The sequence below is a fragment of the Symphodus melops genome, assembly GCF_947650265.1.
Source record: "Symphodus melops genome assembly, chromosome: 4".
Lineage (NCBI taxonomy): Eukaryota > Metazoa > Chordata > Actinopteri > Labriformes > Labridae > Symphodus > Symphodus melops.
This window is the reverse complement of record NC_136694.1, coordinates 29,237,619-29,255,933: the sequence shown is the minus strand read 5'-3', so window position 1 is coordinate 29,255,933 and position 18,315 is coordinate 29,237,619. Positions and strand designations below refer to the sequence as shown.

Sequence of the window (18,315 nt, the reverse complement as noted above, 5' to 3'; positions counted from 1 at the left end):
CTGAACAGAAAGCTGGAACTTACAACTGCACTGTTGTTATCAAGAATAAAACAACGAAGAAGATACTCAAAAAAACATGCCAAGTTCATCTCAGTGAGTACAGCTTACGTTCTTCAACATCACATTTCAGTAACCTTCAGCTCTTAAAGGCACAGTGTCACATTTCAGTAACATTCAGCTCTTAAAGGCACAGTGTCACATTTCAGTAACATTCAGCTCTTAAAGGCACAGTGTCACATTTCAGTAACACGCCATGTTTGAACAGGTGTGGAGGCGAGGGGGGGTCCAGATCCGATTCAAGGCGGGGTGAGAAAATAGTTCATTTGAATTATTTTCCACTGTTTGTTGGAGGTTTTAAATAATGTAAATGTTTTATTTTTCAACAGCCAGAGAAGCCTGGAGAGGAAGGGAACAAAAAACAACCACTGGTAAGTAAATTAAGTGAACGTTGTCTTTTCTGCAGTTTATTATGTCGAGTTAAGATCCAGCTGGTGAACAGAAATCAGAGCATCCAAATAACAAAACTATGTTCCATTATTGTGTTGGGGTTTATTTTATTTTTCAACAGACATCAAGCCCACCAACGACGACAGACAAAGACAAGGAGGTACGAAAACAAAGTTCTGTCCACGTTTAGAGTAGAAGTAAACAACATGAAGTCGTGTGAGTTTAAACCCGGGACACGTGGTTCTAAAGTAATCCTTCAGGGTCAAAGCTATATGAGACAGGATCTGATCTTGAAATCAGGAGGTTCACAGGATTACTAATCGATAAGATTTGATCAGCCGGTCCTGATTTGATCCAGAGTAAACCTCCAGATCATGTCGAGAAAAGGATTGTGATCCTCTCTGATAGGTCTGATACTTTCACGTCCTCGGTGTCTTGCTGTAGTCACAGTCTGAACGTGGATCAGGGTGGTCTGATCCAGTTCTTCTTTTAACAAGCGGGTCAAACGTTAGCTGGATTAGCTAAACCCAGCTCGGTAGAAAAAGAACAGAGAAGTGGATCAGCAAATCTGGATCCTTTAGAACACCTGGGCCCTGAAGTGCAGGACAGAGACCAGAGGTTCAGTTAAAACCTGAGTTCAGGGCGCCATCCTCAGCGAGGACGTGACCTGGCAGGTGAGGGAGGGAGTTTATTGTTGTGATATGAAAAGGAGGCTGTCAACAAAGAAACAGAAGAGTCCAAACAGTGAACAACAAACCTTTCTCTCCCTCCGGTTTCTTCCAGGGTCTCAGTGATGATGTTTTTAATGGTCTCATCGGTGCTCTCACCGGTGGTCTCATCTGTGGTCTCATCTGTGTTCTCATCTGTGTCGTCCGATATTGCAGTAAGTCAAACATTCATTTTTTCTCCAGATTTTTCCGATTGAAAATAAAAGGTTCACACTTTTCTTCGGTCTCTTTTCTTGTGTTCAGTTTTAAACAGTAAAAAGTTAAAACAGAGCATAGTTAGATTTGTCTTTTCTCATCACAGTGATGACAAGGACGAGCAGTCCATTAGTGCTGGTCTTGATTTAATGTCCAGAATCCGCCCAGTCTGAGTCCAAAGCCTTTCTGAGACCCGGTCATGAGAGCAGGACAGATTTGAAGTACGACAACACTGAAAGAAATAAACTGAAGCTTATTCACAGGAGTGCAGACGGTTTGGAGCTGAACAGAGAGTAAGACAGACTTCTTCTTTTCTTAAAGTCTTCTTCTGTTCTCTCCCAACAGGAAAGAAACGAGCCAGGGAAGTGAAGGGTCATCCAAACCGGAGACGCCAATCCGAGGACAGTCCTCTTTGAATGAACCCTTCCAGACTCATCTCAGAGGAACTAAAAGGCAAAGGATCGTCAGCCCCCTGGTCACATCTCACATGGATCATACAACTTGTTGTCACCAATTTGATGCATGTGTGTTGGGGCAGGTGGAATGAGTATGGCAGTGTCTGCGTTATGGGGGGGCATTTGCGGGCCGTGCCCCCCCTGGTGGTTACCCAGGCCCCCCTATGATTTGTGAACTTGTTTTAGGGAACCCCCCAATAGTTAATGTATCTGTAATTATCCAAGGCAGTATATAGAGTCCCTACCTCGACATTGTCTTAAAAAATGTTGAAGGAATAGACTAAAAAAAACTAAAAAATCATGATGATTTTATGTTCATTCCCAGCTGTCAAATGTCGCATTAGATTGTGTTTTGCATGACGAGCCAATTTTACAAAGAGTGATATTTTCTCTTCTGGTTTTTCTGGTTTGGCTGATGATGTCATCAAACATCCACCAATTACAGGTGCCAATCACGAGCTAGCGCCAGTCCACAGGCTAGATGTGAACAATAGCCTAGTTGATGAAGAGCAACGTGAAGTTGAAGGTCCAAGGAGGTGGAAATGCACATTAAACATATCAGCCTGTGAATGGTGTGTTATTATATGAAGGTCAGGCCTACAGTGGACACACTGACACTCTGAGCCACTGTGCCCCTCCAACTTCCATCATGTGTTTGGTGTAAAAAAAAAAATCCTGTTCATTTAGTGATGATTGCATTTTAAAATCACATATTTTTACGCACTGTGGTAAATAAGTTAAGTTATTCATAAGTTAATGAAGGACAAAATGAAGGCTAAAATGTATTTGTTGCATTTCAACTTGCGCCAGCCAGGAGAATGATTTTTTTTTTTTTACAAGTTGTCATGGTAACAGGGTTAGGGTTTGGTGTGCGTGCAGGCGCGTGCATGAAGATGCGCGCGGAAACCACGCACGCGCAAACACAGGTGAAAGGTGGTAGAGAATGAGGAGGAAACCGTGCGCTTGTGTGTGTAGAAATGTTAGTTCTCCTGTTGATGGTTTTTCTTTTTAATTTTCTGAGCATTCACCGTCTTTTCCTTGGTGTCCTTTTTTTTTAACTGTATTTTCAAATAAATAATTAAAACCGGACAGATGTCTTTTATTTCATCGCGAGTTGGAAATGGTTTAAATTCCCTGCATTGGCATATTTTTTGGTTCCCAATTACTACCACATTTGGTTTCAATGGACAGAAGTAGGAAGCGGTGGACCGGCAGCACTGCGCTCTGTATCCACTCAACAAGACGCCGGCACGTGACGAAATAGCGACAACGCCGAAGAATCACGACGGTAGAATCGATTTAGAATTGTTACTATTTTTTAGATTGGCCTTTTCATAGACGGGATGCAGGAAAGTCCTGCTGCAATTCTCAATAAAACTTTGGCTGTTTACAAGAGTCATCAAAATGAAATGAAAGCACCTGTCAATCAAAGTGAAACAGAGAAAAGACAGACTTACTGTAAAAGCTCTGGAGACAAAAAATAATGTTAAGATAGATAGGTAGCTGCACTTTATTGATCCCAAGCTCTTTCGTCTTCCCGTTCTGTTAAACGTTTATTTCTGATTCTTTAAGTTTGACCTGCAGAGATGTAGATCCTGCTGCTTAGTGACTTTAAAATCTCAGTTTAGATTTTAAGATTTCTGCGTAAAAACAAAACTGAAGTCCACATTTTAAAAAGGCTTTGTCATGTTTGAATGTTTGAATCTACAGTCAGCGTTAAATCAGAGGTGTGGAAGCATTTCAGCCTCAAGAAAGAAACTGAAAAGAGGGGAGAAGATAAAAGATTCATTTTGTGAAATAAGTATTAAAGTATAAATATCCCTACTGATTAAAACGCTTCAACACTACGTTTCAACCACTTTACAATCATTTATTTCACCTTCAAAAGTCTTCTGAAGGTCACAACTTGATCCTTTCACAGATTGTTCGTCACACTGTTGCTGCTGCATCTTTTGACCACATGGTGGCGCAACAAACCGTCTGAGTCCTTCACCTAAATTGACATTATGACATAATAGGTAACACTTGATATGAAGGTGATTAATTAATAAGTCACTAATAAGAGATTATTAGATTCTTGTTTAAGTGTCAGCAGAGGCGTATTTAACACATTTATTAGAAACTTATTAACAGTTTATATACAGTCATAAACATTAAGATGTTTATTAACATTATTGAGACTTTATGTGAGTTATTCATATTTCATATTTATTACTTATGAAGGTTAATAAATCCTAATTAATACAGTTAATAAAGCTCCTTTACAGAATGTCTCGCCAAATGTTGTTTACTGTTTTACAGTGTATTTGTAGTTTTTAGCAATGCTAGGGGCAGCGGGTGGAAATTAGCCTTTTGGCTAACTGTTGTATATTTACAGTAATGTTCTCTGTCAAATCAATCAATAAAAAATAACCAGATCTGATCCATCTTTTTCTGCCTGATCACAAGTTTCACTTCCTGCAGATTGTGTACACTGTGTGTGTGTGTCAGTGTGTGTGTGTGTGTGTGTGTGTGTGTGTGTGTGTGTGAAAAAAGAGGACGACTCGTCCTTCCTATTGCAGCTCCAGATCTCGTGAGTCGAGACAGAAAACTTGAGCGGTGAGTCAAAGATTTTGTCTGATATTAAGATCTGAGATATTTTGGATGATGTTTGTATATTTGTATAAAAGCTGTTTGTCTGCAAAACCAGCTCACAAAAGAAAATAATGAAATCAATAAAACTCGATCTGGGACACTCAGTGTTTCTGTTCTGTTAAACATTTATTTCTGATTCTTTAAGTTTGACCTGCAGAGATGTGACTTTAAAATCTCAGTTTAGATTTTAAGATTTGTGCTTAAAAACAAAACTGAAGTCCACATTTTAAAAAGACTTTATGTTTGAATGTTTGAAGACACAGTCAGCGTTTCTAACAGCATGTGGTTAGAAGTGTTTAACTCAGGGGCGATTCTCAGTAAAGGTTCATTAGGGGCCTTTTTTCCAGACAGAAAGCTCCTCTTTATATTCTTGAATTATTTATTGTTTTATTTTGAAAAGGTGAAGACAACAACAAAATAATAATAAGAAAATATTTTAAAATGTAACATGTCCAAAAAGGAGTAGTATGAAGTATAAACTTATACATTACTACCCGTTATCCATTCTCAATATTAATCACATTTTGCTGTTTAAATTTTCCCTTAATTGACAAATTTTGATTTGTTTTTTTTTTTTACAAAAGATCAATTCTGTGATGCTTAGCAGGGCATTAAGAGTGAGTGCTGTCAGATAACCTCACAGGCTGATCTTCTGATCTCTGACTGAACTTAAACGTTGTCTTGTTTTTATAATAATTGACTAAAAAGCTGAGATCACACTTTTCTTGTTTTCTTTCTCGCTGGCTGCTAAACTTTAATCGTCAGTAATATTATTGATCCCTAAAATCAAGATCTGAAGGATATTTAAGAGCGCGCTTCACATTGCCAGAAAACAAATAGTTATAGAGAAATACTAAAATAACTCGCTCTTTAAGGTCAGAGTTATTTTAAAAGCCCCAAAATGACAGAACAAATAATAATCAATAATAATCGTCTCTTTTTCGTCTTTTGACTTTTATCTTCTGTTTCTCCTCAAAGTCAGTGACTGTTTCCAACTATGGGAGGTTATTATGGGATGTTGGTTCTTGTGGGCGTGACCTTGAGTGTGACATCCGTCCAATGTGACCCGAGCTGTAGAAGCTCTGACGGACAACCAGGGGTTAACGGCGCCCCGGGTAGAGACGGATTACCTGGAGTGAAGGGAGAGAAAGGAGACCCAGGTATATTAATTATTTTGGTGTTTATGATGCCCCGCCCCCCCAGCACCAAAAAAAAAAAAATGAACGATTCACGTTTTTCCCTTCCAGTTGTTATGACGGCCGGTCCGGTGGATTCATCCGTTCTCCTGAGGCTGAATGGCGAGGCTGGGACTCGCGGTTTGCAAGGGGAAATGGGCCCTAAAGGCTACCGTGGAAATCTGGGAGCTTCTGGTCTCCCCGGGACAGCTGGTCGCCCCGGACCCAACGGAAGGAGCATCGGACAAGGTAACGTATGACGTTGAAATAAAGTTAATAAAACTATGTGCTTTAGCGCCGTAAAAGTTTGTGTTTATGTTAAAATTGCATATTCTGAGGAGTGATGGTGTGTGTGTGTGTGTGTGTGTGTGTGTGTGTTTCCCATGTATAGGACAACACGCCCATCAGCAGGACCACTCAGCGTTTTCAGTGATGAGGACTGAAACCAGCTACCCGAGAATAAACCAGGTTCAGTCTGTCGTTCACCTTTCGCTCTGTCCAAGTTTCTAAAACAACATTTTTTTTACCATTCAGATGTTTTTACTTTCTCTGCAAGGATTCGTTATTTCTGTCCCTAAATTAAAGCCAGTTTTTCAGCCTTTAGTATAAATAAAGTCGGGGGCGTGTCCAGACCAGGAGCACTGACTCATGAAGTTTGTGTGCACACGCCCCTTTTTTTTTTTAACCCCTTCTATCCCCGGTAAAAATATGTAAAACCATTTGGCAGCATATACATTTTCTTATCTTGATTGCCAAGGGACTCAAAAACAAAGACGTGCATGCTTTTGTCAAACTTGCAAAATTACCAATGGCCAAGTACAGCATCCAATCCACTTTATTTGTATAGCACATTTAAACAACAAAGAAATGTACATATGATAGTAAAAACAAACAAAAATTTCAAAGACGTTTCCATAAATAAAACAATAAAATCAATAAAAGACGTAGTAAACTAGTGAAATAAGTAAAAGACACAGAGGACCACAAAACTCAAAAATAAAAATGGGTCTTAAGACGAGACTTAAAACACTCCACCGTGGGGAGTATGTCCATCGGTAATGCTTTTATCCACTGTAAGGCGACCTTGGGTGGCTTGAAAGGCGCCATTAAATAAAATGCATTATTGTTATTATTATTATCGGATGTTAGAAAGGGGCCACACGTTTTTGCTAAAATCTTAAAGCAGCAAGCAAATTTGAATTGTTGAGTCTCAGGTGCAAAAAAATGTAAAATAAAAATGTAATAAAAATGTAAAATATTATATATTTTGAAAGAGCTGAGCCAAAAGTACCTACAAAAAAAGAAAAAGGTGACTACATTTACCCTTAACGAAAAACACTGGCAGAGCAGACTCTTGGAAACATCTAGAATAGTTGACTTTAACTTCAGTCCCACTCCTGCAAATAAAAAAAAAGCATACGCTCAATCATAGGTTCAGATTTTTGGGGTGGCCAAAGCGGTGGGCCACGGCCCCCCCTGAACACCCGTCTGAACACGGCCCTGCAGAAAAGCACAAAGATCCATTTTGAGGATTCTTCTCGATCTTAAACCTCCTCTCTTTAAATGCACCGACTTCTTCCTCTCACTGACCTGTTCTTCATTCGTTCATGTGTGTGTGTGTGTGTGTGTGTGTGTGTGTGTGTGTGTGTTTCAGAAAGTAACCTATCAGACAACTGTGGTCAACAATCCAGGTGACTTTAACGCAGCCTTGGGTGTGTTCACCTGCAGAATACCTGGAGTTTACTACTTCAACTTCCACTCTGCAGCGAAGGTAACACACTCATGTGATCACAGATGGTGATAATTATCTGACAGGTTGTGTTTTACTTCAGATGTGTGCCGTGTGAGATCCTTTTATTGATTGATTGATGTCATTGATAAAGCTGTTCTTGTCTGTTGTGTGTTTTTCAGGTCACCGTCTGCCTGAATATTGTCTCTGACGCTCGGGAACACAAACTGGGTTTCTGTGATTACAACAAGAACTACGATCAGGTCAGTGCAGCAGAGTGCAAGAACTTCCTATTTATTTATTAACTTTGTACTTTTTGCACATTTAGGTTTATTAATGTAAATATTAGTTATCTTTTTTACCTTGTTTTATTTTATTTTCCGGACCTTTTTTATCTACATTGCACCGTGGGGAGGGGGGAAACGTAATTTCGATTTCACTGTATGTCTGACATATTTTGGAATTGACAAATAAAGAACCTTGAACCTTATTCTAATAGCAACACACGAGAGGACGTGACAGCGAGCTCTCCAAAGGGACTGTGCAGCTTGTGCACGAGTTAAACCTCGCACAAATGGGGGCGCCAGAAAGCCGAGCGGTTATGTTGTTTCCCCCGTTGTACGAAGGCCAAAGTCGTCCTCGTAGTGGTCGTGGGTTCAAATCTGACTTCGGTCCTTTGCTGCTTGTCATCCCATCACTCTCTCCTCCCCGGTGTTTCCTGCCTATCTTCAGCTGTCCAAAAAAACCCAACAAATAAACTTCACCATCCTTTAATAACTTTATAATCTGATAGACTTAAACTCACTCACGTTATTCAGCAAGACGGGCCTCCTAAATATGACCTCCATATGCGTTTAAAGGTTAAACACACGCTTTATAAATCTGCACCATTTAAGGGGGTGAAAACCACAGTGAAGCTTGTTTGTAACCCACACGGTGTTTCTTTTAGATGAGCTTCTCTGATCGTTCTGTTTCGTGTTTCAGGTTCTGTCGGGCGGTGCGGTCTTGGAGCTGGCGATTGATCAGAAGGTTTGGCTCGAGACGTTCAGTGACACGGAGAGACCGATACCAAATAACGACCTGCGAGATACGCGGGAAAAAATGATCATCTTCAACGGCTTCCTGCTCTTCGCAAACACAGAGTAAAGTTCAGATATAGTCGCTGTGATGTCACAGAGTCTGAGCTGCAACCTGAGACTGTATCTGTTCAGGATTTCTGTTTTAAAGACGTATTTTCATCATAACTCACCATCACAGTAAAGTCATATGTGAGAACCACTGCTTCTGACTCACCTGCTTCCTTCTTTTTCACTGCTGGACATTTTATTTTTTACTTTATCAGTAAAATAAAAAAATATTACTTACAGTTGTGTTTGTGTTGTTTTAAAAGTCACTTATTATGCAAAACACGCTAATATGCCTGTCTGCTAAAAGATTCAAGTCCATCGTCTTCTGCCTGCTCCACTTTTCAGAAAATGTGTGCTCAAACAGGCCGTTTTGGAGATGTTCCCTTCATGACATCACAAAGGGCAGTAGCCCCTCCCCCAGGTGGGTGACACTCCCACAGCTAGGTGTTTGTTCTGCCCTCTGAGTCTGCCTTCTCACCGTAAACAATAGGACATGGAGCCAGAAAGCACCGAGTGCACCCGAGGCCCTTCCAGAGAGGGGGCGTGGCCAGACACAGCTCATTTACATATTTAAAGCTACAGACAAAGAAACAGCCTGTTCTGAGCAGGGCTGAAATAGAGGGGTTTATAGACATGATCAAATACAGGATCAGAGTGGATTTACAACAACACACTTCACACACATGATGAAGAGGAGCTCTGAGAAAAGGAGGAAAATACGTGATCTTTACATCTTCATTCGTAGCCTTCTATTTCTATTTTTTCAGACTATCACTAATTTGTTGAAGCTCCCTTAATACCATATATCCTCCGCCTGCTTCGCTGTTCAAGTTCAAGCTGTTGTTAAACATCAGGATTTTGCCAGAATGAGTGAGGATGAAATATGGGATTGCATGATCCAGTCTTATGGAAATCACTCCATCAGTTACAACTTGCCTCGAAGCCTTATTCACTTTTTTTCTACGTTAGTTTTTCTGTCACCTGCAGAAATAAGTTTCCATATGTTTAATACCAAAAATACTGTACGTTTTAAAAAACTGCAATTCTGGTTGTTCTGTCTTAAATTGTTTGGAACTAGCTGAAAAAAATCTAAAATTTCAATATTAAAGTCATAAATATAACAGATATGAATCATTAATTTAGGTTATCAAATGTGTAAACGGAGAGAATGGTTTTTAATTAAAGCATCATCCTAAAAGAATCAGAAGAGCAGCCAAAGGCCTGTGCAAAAATCAGGCCATTTTTAGGGTCCTGATTGCCATAGTGCTGTTGAGCCAAAAGTTAAAGATTTCCTTTTTTATGAAACCTGTTTAAAAGTCCAACTTCACAAGTTGCTCCATGTTTCATACAAGCAGCTTCTGTTCATCTGATACAGACTAAAATAACTGTACAACTTCGTTCTCATCAACTTCCAAATTTATTCTCTTAAATTTATGAATTTAATCTGGAAAATCTCTTATGCTAAGCTAGGCTAACTCCTGGTCTCATTTCTGTACCGAAAAGAAATAACACATTGCCATGAAGTCATCTGGAAAAAAAAAAGTTTAGAGAGGTCACAATCAACTTGGATATTTTCCCTGATCACATCTGACCCGTTGATGGTTATGGAAGTGAAACTTTAATATATATATAATTTTTTTTTTTATACTTCTTCTTTCTGGTAAACTTTCGCTTCTTTCTTCACATCCTCAGCTGAACTCTTCGCTCTGTTTTCTCATTGCGTATGAAGATGGGTTGTTTTTGTTTGAATTGGGAAATCTGGCTTGAAAGGAACGCACTGTCAGGAGTCAAAGGTTTAAAGGGTCGCAGCACCAGGGCGACGTTTCTCAGAAGAGAGAAAGACAGCTCGCACCCTTTAGGGCTCTTTTTTTATTTGATCTCCAACCAGCTATAAACTCCTCTTCCTGGTTTAGACACAATATTTAAGTGTAAAAACTATGTACACATAACTAAACATGGATGACGGCCCGTGTCCAGCACCCACTGCCGCAGTTTCTGAGTGTTTCTGACCCACACTTATTGTTGCTGTAGGTGTGTGTTTCCACTTCACTGGTTTGGTCTGGTTTACCCCGAGGTGAGAGTACACAGTGTTTCTGTGTGTTAGGATGAGACGATCACAGAGTTATACATTCATGCAGTGACTTGACTACACAGAGGTCTGAGTGAGGATGGTCTGATAGCAGCAGACCATCCTCACTAACAAACCCGAGGTACAATATGTGGTTCAGATGTTCTACCAGTCTGTGGTGTCCAGCGTCCTCTTCTACGCCGTGGTGTGCTGGGGAGGAAGCTGCAAGAAGAGGGACGCAGCACGCCTGGACAGACTGGTGAGGAGGGCCGGCTCTGTGGTGGGTACAGAGCTGGACTCACTGGTCACAGTGGCAGAGAGGAGGTCTCTGGACAAAATGCTCTCCATCATGGACAACACACACCACCCTCTGCACAGCACCTTCACCGGGCAGAGGAGCATGTTCAGCGACAGACTGCTGTCACAGTCGTGCTCCACGGACAGACTCAAGAACTCTTTTGTCCCCCTGGCCATCAGATTGTACAACACTTCACTGTCACGGCAGGGAAGAAGCACACTGTGATCCCTGGACTCTTTTTTCACTTTTTTCTCACTCCTCACCTGCACTGCTGACCTCAGAGTCAGCCCCCAGTTGGACACTGTAATGCATATTGATAGTCACTTTACTGAGCACTGGTCACTTTAAAGATAATCACCCTAATCATGTCTGGTTTCATCCTACTGTTGTGTTATGCTACATCTGTAAGGGTTGACATGATCACCCTAATTAGGTCAAGTTTCACTCTATTGTCTTCAACACTTAATGCTAATCTGCCCCTCAATAGTTGGGTACTTAACGATAATTACCCTAACCACTCCTGGTTTCACCATATTGTCTAGGACACTTAATGCAAATCACTGCTCCTTTAAGTTGGTGAGCCAATTTACATTCCTGCATTGACTGTTTAACGACTGTACTCACACCTCTGGCAATACCTCAAACACCTCTGTACATGCACATGTAACTAGTTTCTAAAGGTCAGCACTTTGTTTCTAAGGCTCTTTAACTGTTTACAGGTCTCTTTTAACCAACACATGTTTTTCTCTCCTCACAGGTTATGCACATTATGCTATATTAGTTTTAAGTCTAACTGCTAATGCTAACTGCACAGGTTTAACATATAATTATGTTTATTCTTAGTCACATAGGGGCTGCTAAATCTGTTTGGGGGATTTGTATACAGAGGGGAGGGGGGACAGCGGGTGTGTATTGTAACTAATGTCTTGTGTCCTGCCTGTCTGTATAATGCTACTGGATGCCTTGAATTTCCCTCGGGATCAATAAAGTATCTATCTATCTATCTATCTATCTATCTATCTATCTATCTATCTATCTATCTATCTCTATACGAGTAAAAAAGTCGGTCCTGCATATGTTATTTTCTGTACATGTCTGTATGTCATTTTGCATAAATTAAAAAAGGAGATAAAAAAAGTCGTGCCAGTTATGTTAAAAAAACATAATCATGACTTTATAAAAAAAAAAAAAATTGTAATAAAACAGTTCTCTCTTTTTATCACGTTTTTGAATCTTCAAGTTTTGTCCGCATGAATAAAGCGAGGACAATATTTCCAAAGTATAAAGTAATGAGCAGATAAATAAAATAATTAAAACAAAACAGTAAAATGATGTCACTGATTATCTCTCTCTCTCTCTCTTTTGACTCCCGCTCTAAAAAAAAAAAAAAAAACTCGAATCCTCCTCGAAGCTGCTGAATCTTCGGTTTTGTGTCGGCTTCCTCTTCTGGCCGCTGCACGACTCTGAGCTTCACTTCGGTTTTATTCAACTTTCATGTAACTCCTGGATTCTTTCAGGTGAGTTTTTAATCTTTTGCATGTACGATATATTTGTTTGTTTTAAAAGCCGATGAGTTCCATTTATAGATTTGTCAGCAGTTTTATCTGTCTCTTTACATTTTCAGAGCTTTTGATTACGCACACAATTTCCACCATTTACTAGGACTTAATTAGCATGCTAATTAGTAGCATACTTTCTGCCTAATGATCATAATTTGAGTGCTTATTGGTACCTCATTCTACATGACCAGAGACTTTAACTAATAGTCTGTTAACTAAGAGTTCACTGCTTACTGAAAATAAGTTATATAAGTAAATTATGATCTGAATATTTGTTTACTTCCACCTCAAGGCCATGCTAAGCGTCATAAGCAGCCAGTGTGCTGCTAATTAGCAGCTAGTTCAAGGTCAATATTGTGACCTTAATTTAAAGTGTTACCCTTTAAATAGAAACTGGAGAATTTGTCTCCTCTGTCTCCTCTTCTCCCCGTCAGGTCATCCATCATGCTGCAGCGTTGCTGTCTCCTTATCTGTGCCCTCCTCTCCCTGGCCTTACCTGTCCTGGTTGCCATAGAAACCTGCCCCGCGATACCAGGGATGCCAGGTACGTGTTGATATATTTGAACGTGTCAATTTGCACACTTATATTATACTTACATGATATATATACGTTTGTCTTTAAATCCTTAAAGGTATTCCCGGGATGCCGGGCAGAGATGGTCGAGACGGAGCGAATGGACAGAAAGGACAGCAAGGTATTACACACACACACACACACACACACACACACACACACACACACACACACACACATGCAAAGTCAGAAACATCAAAAGAGAGGTGCAGGTAGGACAGTTCTTCTGAGAATTTTTCATTGTGTCCATTTTGGCGCCCGGGTCGCCCCATGTACGGAAGGGTACAGCCTCAAGATGGACTAACCACTAGGCCACCGGTACACAGGAAATGAACTAATTCTGACATTGATTGATGTTGTTTTTTGTAGGGGCGGCCTGGTACGGCGATCTCGGCCCACAGAGGGGAGAGAAGGGCGAGCCGGGGTTGCTGGGATTTGCTGGTAAACGCGGTCAGAGCGGGGAACCAGGGTTACCGGGGAACCCAGGTGTACCCGGACCTCCAGGAGAACCAGGAGAATCAGGGTAACTTCAAAGGAAAACCTGAATTCAATGACAGCAACGTCCACATGAAAACCAATCATCCCAGATTTATTAACTGGAGGTTTCATGCCGACATGAATTCAAATAAACGACCCTCGGTTCTGTCAGCGTGTGAATCCGTGTCAGATGATCTTGTGTGTTCTGTGTGGGTTGTTTTTTTTCGCGGCTGCAGATTTGTTGGAGTCCAGCAGCAAGCGGCGTTCAGCGTGGCCAGACTTCTTAACGAATACCCCGACAGAGCGAGCGTCATCCGCTTCGAAAACGTGATCACCAACATCAACGACGATTACAACACCGCGACAGGACGCTTCAGGTGAGAAAACACCTGTTTGGAAAATCACACTCACGTTCATCCAATCTCAAATATCGTCACACATCTGGGAATGACCAGTCCAGTGATTATGGAGAGGATTCGTTTTGGACAAAATTTGTGGGAAAAAAAATAAAAGATTTTGCCACCTTAGTGATGCTAGTTTGCAAAAACAGCAAATCAAATATTTTACATAGTTCTGCGAGGAAGTCTGGATTAAGTTAACAGGATCAAGCTCTTTGAAGTGATTGATTTGTTTGATTTCCAGATGCCGGGTCCCGGGAATATATTACTTTGTGTTCCACGCCTCTTTAGACGACCGCCTGTGTGTGGTGATGAAACTGGACAACACGCCGCTGACGGCCTTCTGCGATCATCGCCGCACCAGGAGACAGGTACGGACATTTAACACCACCTCGAGGTCATGGGACTAATGGTTCTGCACATCATGAGCTACCTTCATATTTTCATCAGTAAATTAAAATTAAATAATCCACACGTAGAAATAGGCTTGATCTCAATCTCCTGTTTGCAATGAATTCTGGGTAATTCCCACAGGTGAGACCGCTGACATGCAGGTTTACAAATAGAGAGTAATTTTCCTTCCGGTCCTGATTTCAGGTGACATCAGGTGGCCTGGCGGTCTACCTGTCCAGGGATCAGGAGGTGTGGCTAGAAACCCGAGACTACAGAGGGATGAGAGGAAAGCGGAGTGGTTACAGCGTCTTCTCCGGCTTCCTGCTGAAATCTCACTGAGCACCAAACAGCCTCACTGAGCACCAAACAGCATGCCGAGGCTCATTCCAAACATTGTACTCCCTTTCTTTAAAAAAAAACGTTCTTTTAACTTTTCAATAAAGACTAAATGTTTATCTCTTTCATGCACTTGCAGGTAAAGTCTCAATGGGATCAGTTTGATGTCATTTCTGTAAAATGAAAATAAAACAATAACATTTGACAAAGTGTTGTGTGTCTATTTTCTGCCACCAACTCACAAAACATCACTTATAGTAGTATAGTATAGAATCTTGTAGTTCTCTTGTGATCTTGTAGTTCTCTTGTGATCTTGTAGTTTTCTCTGATCTGTAGTTCTCTTGTGATCTTGTAGTTCTCCTGTGATCTTGTAGTTCTCTTGTGATCTTGTAGTTCTCCTGTGATCTTGTAATTCTCTTGTGATCTTGTAGTTCTTTGTGATCTTGTAGTTCTTCCTGTGATCTTGTAGTTCTTCCTGTGATCTTGTAGTTCTCCTGTGATCTTGTAGTTCTCTGTGATCTTGTAGTTCTCTCTGATCTGTAGTTCTCTGTGATCTTGTAGTTCTCTCTGATCTTGTAGTTCTCCTGTGATCTTGTAGTTCTCCTCTGATCTTGTAGTTCTCTTGTGATCTTGTAGTTCTCTCTGATCTTGTAGTTCTCTGTGATCTTGTAGTTCTCCTGTGATCTTGTAGTTCTCTTGTGATCTTGTAGTTCTCTGTGATCTTGTAGTTCTCTGTGATCTTGTAGTTCTCCTGTGATCTTGTAGTTCTCTATGATCTTGTAGTTCTCTTGTGATCTTGTAGTTCTTTGTGATCTTGTAGTTCTCCTGTGATCTTGTAGTTCTTCCTGTGATCTTGTAGTTCTCTGTGATCTTGTAGTTCTCCTGTGATCTTGTAGTTCTCTTGTGATCTTGTAGTTCTCCTGTGATCTTGTAGTTCTCTTGTGATGTTGTAGTTCTCTGTGATCTTGTAGTTCTCCTGTGATCTTGTAGTTCTCTTGTGATCTTGTAGTTCTTTGTGATCTAGTAGTTCTCCTGTGATCTTGTAGTTCTCCTGTGATCTTGTAGTTCTTCCTGTGATCTTGTAGTTTTCTCTGATCTTGTAGTTCTCCTGTGATCTTGTAGTTCTCTGTGATCTTGTAGTTCTCTTGTGATCTTGTAGTTCTCCTGTGATCTTGTAGTTCTCTTGCGATCTTGTAGTTCTCTGTGATCTTGTAGTTCTCTTGTGATCTTGTAGTTTTCTCTGATCTTGTAGTTCTCCTGTGATCTTGTAGTTCTCTGTGATCTTGTAGTTCTTTGTGATCTTGTAGTTCTCTTGTGATCTTGTAGTTCTCTGTGATCTTGTAGTTCTCTTGTGATCTTGTAGTTTTCTCTGATCTTGTAGTTCTCCTGTGATCTTGTAGTTCTCTGTGATCTTGTAGTTCTCCTGTGATCTTGTAGTTCTCCTGTGATCTTGTAGTTCGTGACATGTGTACAGCTGCTCATGGATGTGCTCACATTTTAAATACAGAGCCAGAGGGTACTACTTTCCAGCAGAGCAAAACTGTGTTGTTGATGGACCACTGCGCACATAATGTTTCTTGATTGATCCAAAGTAAGAAAGAGTCTGCATTCCCAATATGGTGACCGCCATCATTGGGCTTCATAATGCCTGTTAAGAAATCAATGGGTAGTGAATATTAATGGATGCCAAACAGAGAGCTGAAGAAATATAAATCTATTGGGTCTGTTGATTTGTGATTTTAATATTTACATACTACTTTATGTCCTAATCACACATTATAATTGCTGTTTTGTTTCTTTACATAAACTGTTGTGATCACTGGCTGAATCTCACAAAACAAGGACGCTGAAAGAGGATCTGACCAACACAGAAACCGACATACTGGCATATTTCAAAACACATTATATTAATGTAATACCTCAGCTATTTACTGCTGGAGGAATTAAACATTTTGTGGAACAGATACTGAACTCTATACTTGGTTTGGAGCCAGAGAAACACTCTGTCAGGAAAGCAGCCTGTGTTTGAGGCAACAAGGGAGAGGAAGTTCAGAGAAAAACAGAACAAAATGTTCATTTAAAATTTAAAAAAAAAAAATCAGATACATTTATTGATGCTTTATCATCAGTTTTTCTTCAGGTGGAGTTTTTCTTGACTTCTTGTTTAAATGTTTCACTTCCTCTGGTGGGTGATTCGCTGTGTCAGATAAACTTTATATAATTATTACAGAGAAAAAACCCAACGAGACGAAACGGGTGAGAAACTTTCTAACTTGGTACATCTTCTCTTTTTTTTTTTTTTTTTTATGACCAACAATTTATTGTTTTCAAACATATTACAACAACACAACACTGGACAATACAACAATGCCCAGCAAGGGCAACATTATCAGAACAAAATAAAGGGACAAAAACATAAAATATAAAGACATTGTTCAAATAAAGCAATAAAATAGAGTGGTTAAGAAAAATACATTAAATTAAGTCACACCCAAACGAAAAAAAAGAACAAAAAAACAAAAACAAACAAACAAAACTCCTCGACCAAAACCTGCATACTTCAAATTAAACTGCATGGAAGTGATAAGTGGTCCACCTTTTAGAGCAAATACCATTTCTACAGGATTTACAGCCTACGTCACAAAACAAGGAATCACCTGCCTTTTGGCGATCTATCAGCCTATATGTCAATTCTTCAAAAGCTGCCACCGAAACCTAATCGAGTGAACCAAAGGCTGGACGGAGGGACATCGGCCGCCTTCCATTCTCTAATACATCTACTCCTTTTTTTAAAAACAGCAAACTTAAAGGCACAGTACGTCGAGTCCACCACCAGGGGGCTCTCAATCAATACAACAACAAGATTAGCTTGAGGCTAGCGGGGAATCATGGGAGTGATTCTCTCTGCTACTACACACCCAAAACACTACAGCTGAAAACAGTTTCAACTGTAGTGAAGATAAATGGGCGAAACCGAGCCGACCCAGAACTTACACCAACATGTGTGTCCGCTCCTTTACGGCTACGTGCACCTTCGTCCGTCACACGGACGCCAGAGCGCAGCACGGAGCAGGACAGACGGACAGCTGGATGTTTTGATGGGGGTTTTTTTAGTGTCTGACTTCCCGTCGCGTTTTATCTTGGACCAAACGCACATCAGGTGGATCTTCGTCTTGATGAAGAGAGTATGTTTATGTTTAATAATTCACATGACGTTTTTATCACAGCTGCACAAACAGCGACAGGACGGCAGCTGTTCAGATCACGCTTCCTAATGAAGCGTTCTTTAACGTAACAAAACGTTTTCACAGCAACGATAAAAATCTCATCGCAGCTCAAGACGCGTCACGTTAAAACGATAAAAAGAAGGATTTCTCTGGCTTTGATAATATTGGAAATATTTAAGGTGATGTATGTAGTCAAATAAAAAATATATAAAAAAGTTTTGGATCAATTAAGACACTTTAAAGTAAATATTTTAATAAGGTTCTATATAGCTTAAAGTCTGTAGCACCTCTATGTCCCTAAATTACAGTATTTTATTAAAATTAATATTTTACATTTGTATGTATTCATTCATATACTTTACATCACATCACAATATTTCAGATACAAGTTGTCACTCGCTGAATTGATGGTTTTTTTTCCCAAAATGAAACATTCATACTGTAGAAAATATAACATAATGAATTTAAGTCTGTTGCTCTAAATAATACATTTTC

At 40.1% G+C, this 18,315-nt stretch overlaps 2 protein-coding genes across 2 annotated transcripts; both read left to right on the top strand.

Annotated features, from left to right (window-relative positions):
- The first annotated feature begins 4,342 nt into the window (after positions 1-4,342).
- Positions 4,343-8,727, top strand: c1qa (complement component 1, q subcomponent, A chain). Its single transcript, XM_079341701.1, has 7 exons — positions 4,343-4,423; positions 5,438-5,619; positions 5,707-5,883; positions 6,026-6,102; positions 7,289-7,405; positions 7,546-7,626; positions 8,348-8,727. Exons 2-7 carry the CDS (start codon positions 5,457-5,459, stop codon positions 8,507-8,509), a joined length of 777 nt encoding a protein of 258 aa, XP_079197827.1. The 5' UTR covers positions 4,343-4,423; positions 5,438-5,456; the 3' UTR covers positions 8,510-8,727.
- Positions 8,728-12,271: 3,544 nt separating this feature from the next.
- Positions 12,272-14,802, top strand: c1qc (complement component 1, q subcomponent, C chain). The gene is made up of 7 exons (XM_079341709.1): positions 12,272-12,373; positions 12,850-12,959; positions 13,048-13,110; positions 13,359-13,512; positions 13,703-13,843; positions 14,109-14,235; positions 14,462-14,802. The coding sequence occupies exons 2-7, from the start codon at positions 12,860-12,862 to the stop codon at positions 14,594-14,596; spliced, it is 720 nt and encodes a 239-aa protein (XP_079197835.1). The 5' UTR covers positions 12,272-12,373; positions 12,850-12,859; the 3' UTR covers positions 14,597-14,802.
- The last annotated feature ends 3,513 nt before the right edge of the window (positions 14,803-18,315 follow it).

Coding starts and splice junctions, on each gene's coding strand:
- c1qa (XM_079341701.1), top strand. CDS start 5,457: ATGGGAGGTTATTATGGGATGTTGGTTCTTGTGGGCGTGACCTTGAGT. Junction 5,884..6,025: donor CGGAAGGAGCATCGGACAAG/GTAACGTATGAC, acceptor TCCCATGTATAG/GACAACACGCCCATCAGCAG. Junction 7,627..8,347: donor ACAACAAGAACTACGATCAG/GTCAGTGCAGCA, acceptor TTCGTGTTTCAG/GTTCTGTCGGGCGGTGCGGT.
- c1qc (XM_079341709.1), top strand. CDS start 12,860: ATGCTGCAGCGTTGCTGTCTCCTTATCTGTGCCCTCCTCTCCCTGGCC. Junction 12,960..13,047: donor CGCGATACCAGGGATGCCAG/GTACGTGTTGAT, acceptor AAATCCTTAAAG/GTATTCCCGGGATGCCGGGC. Junction 13,111..13,358: donor TGGACAGAAAGGACAGCAAG/GTATTACACACA, acceptor TGTTTTTTGTAG/GGGCGGCCTGGTACGGCGAT.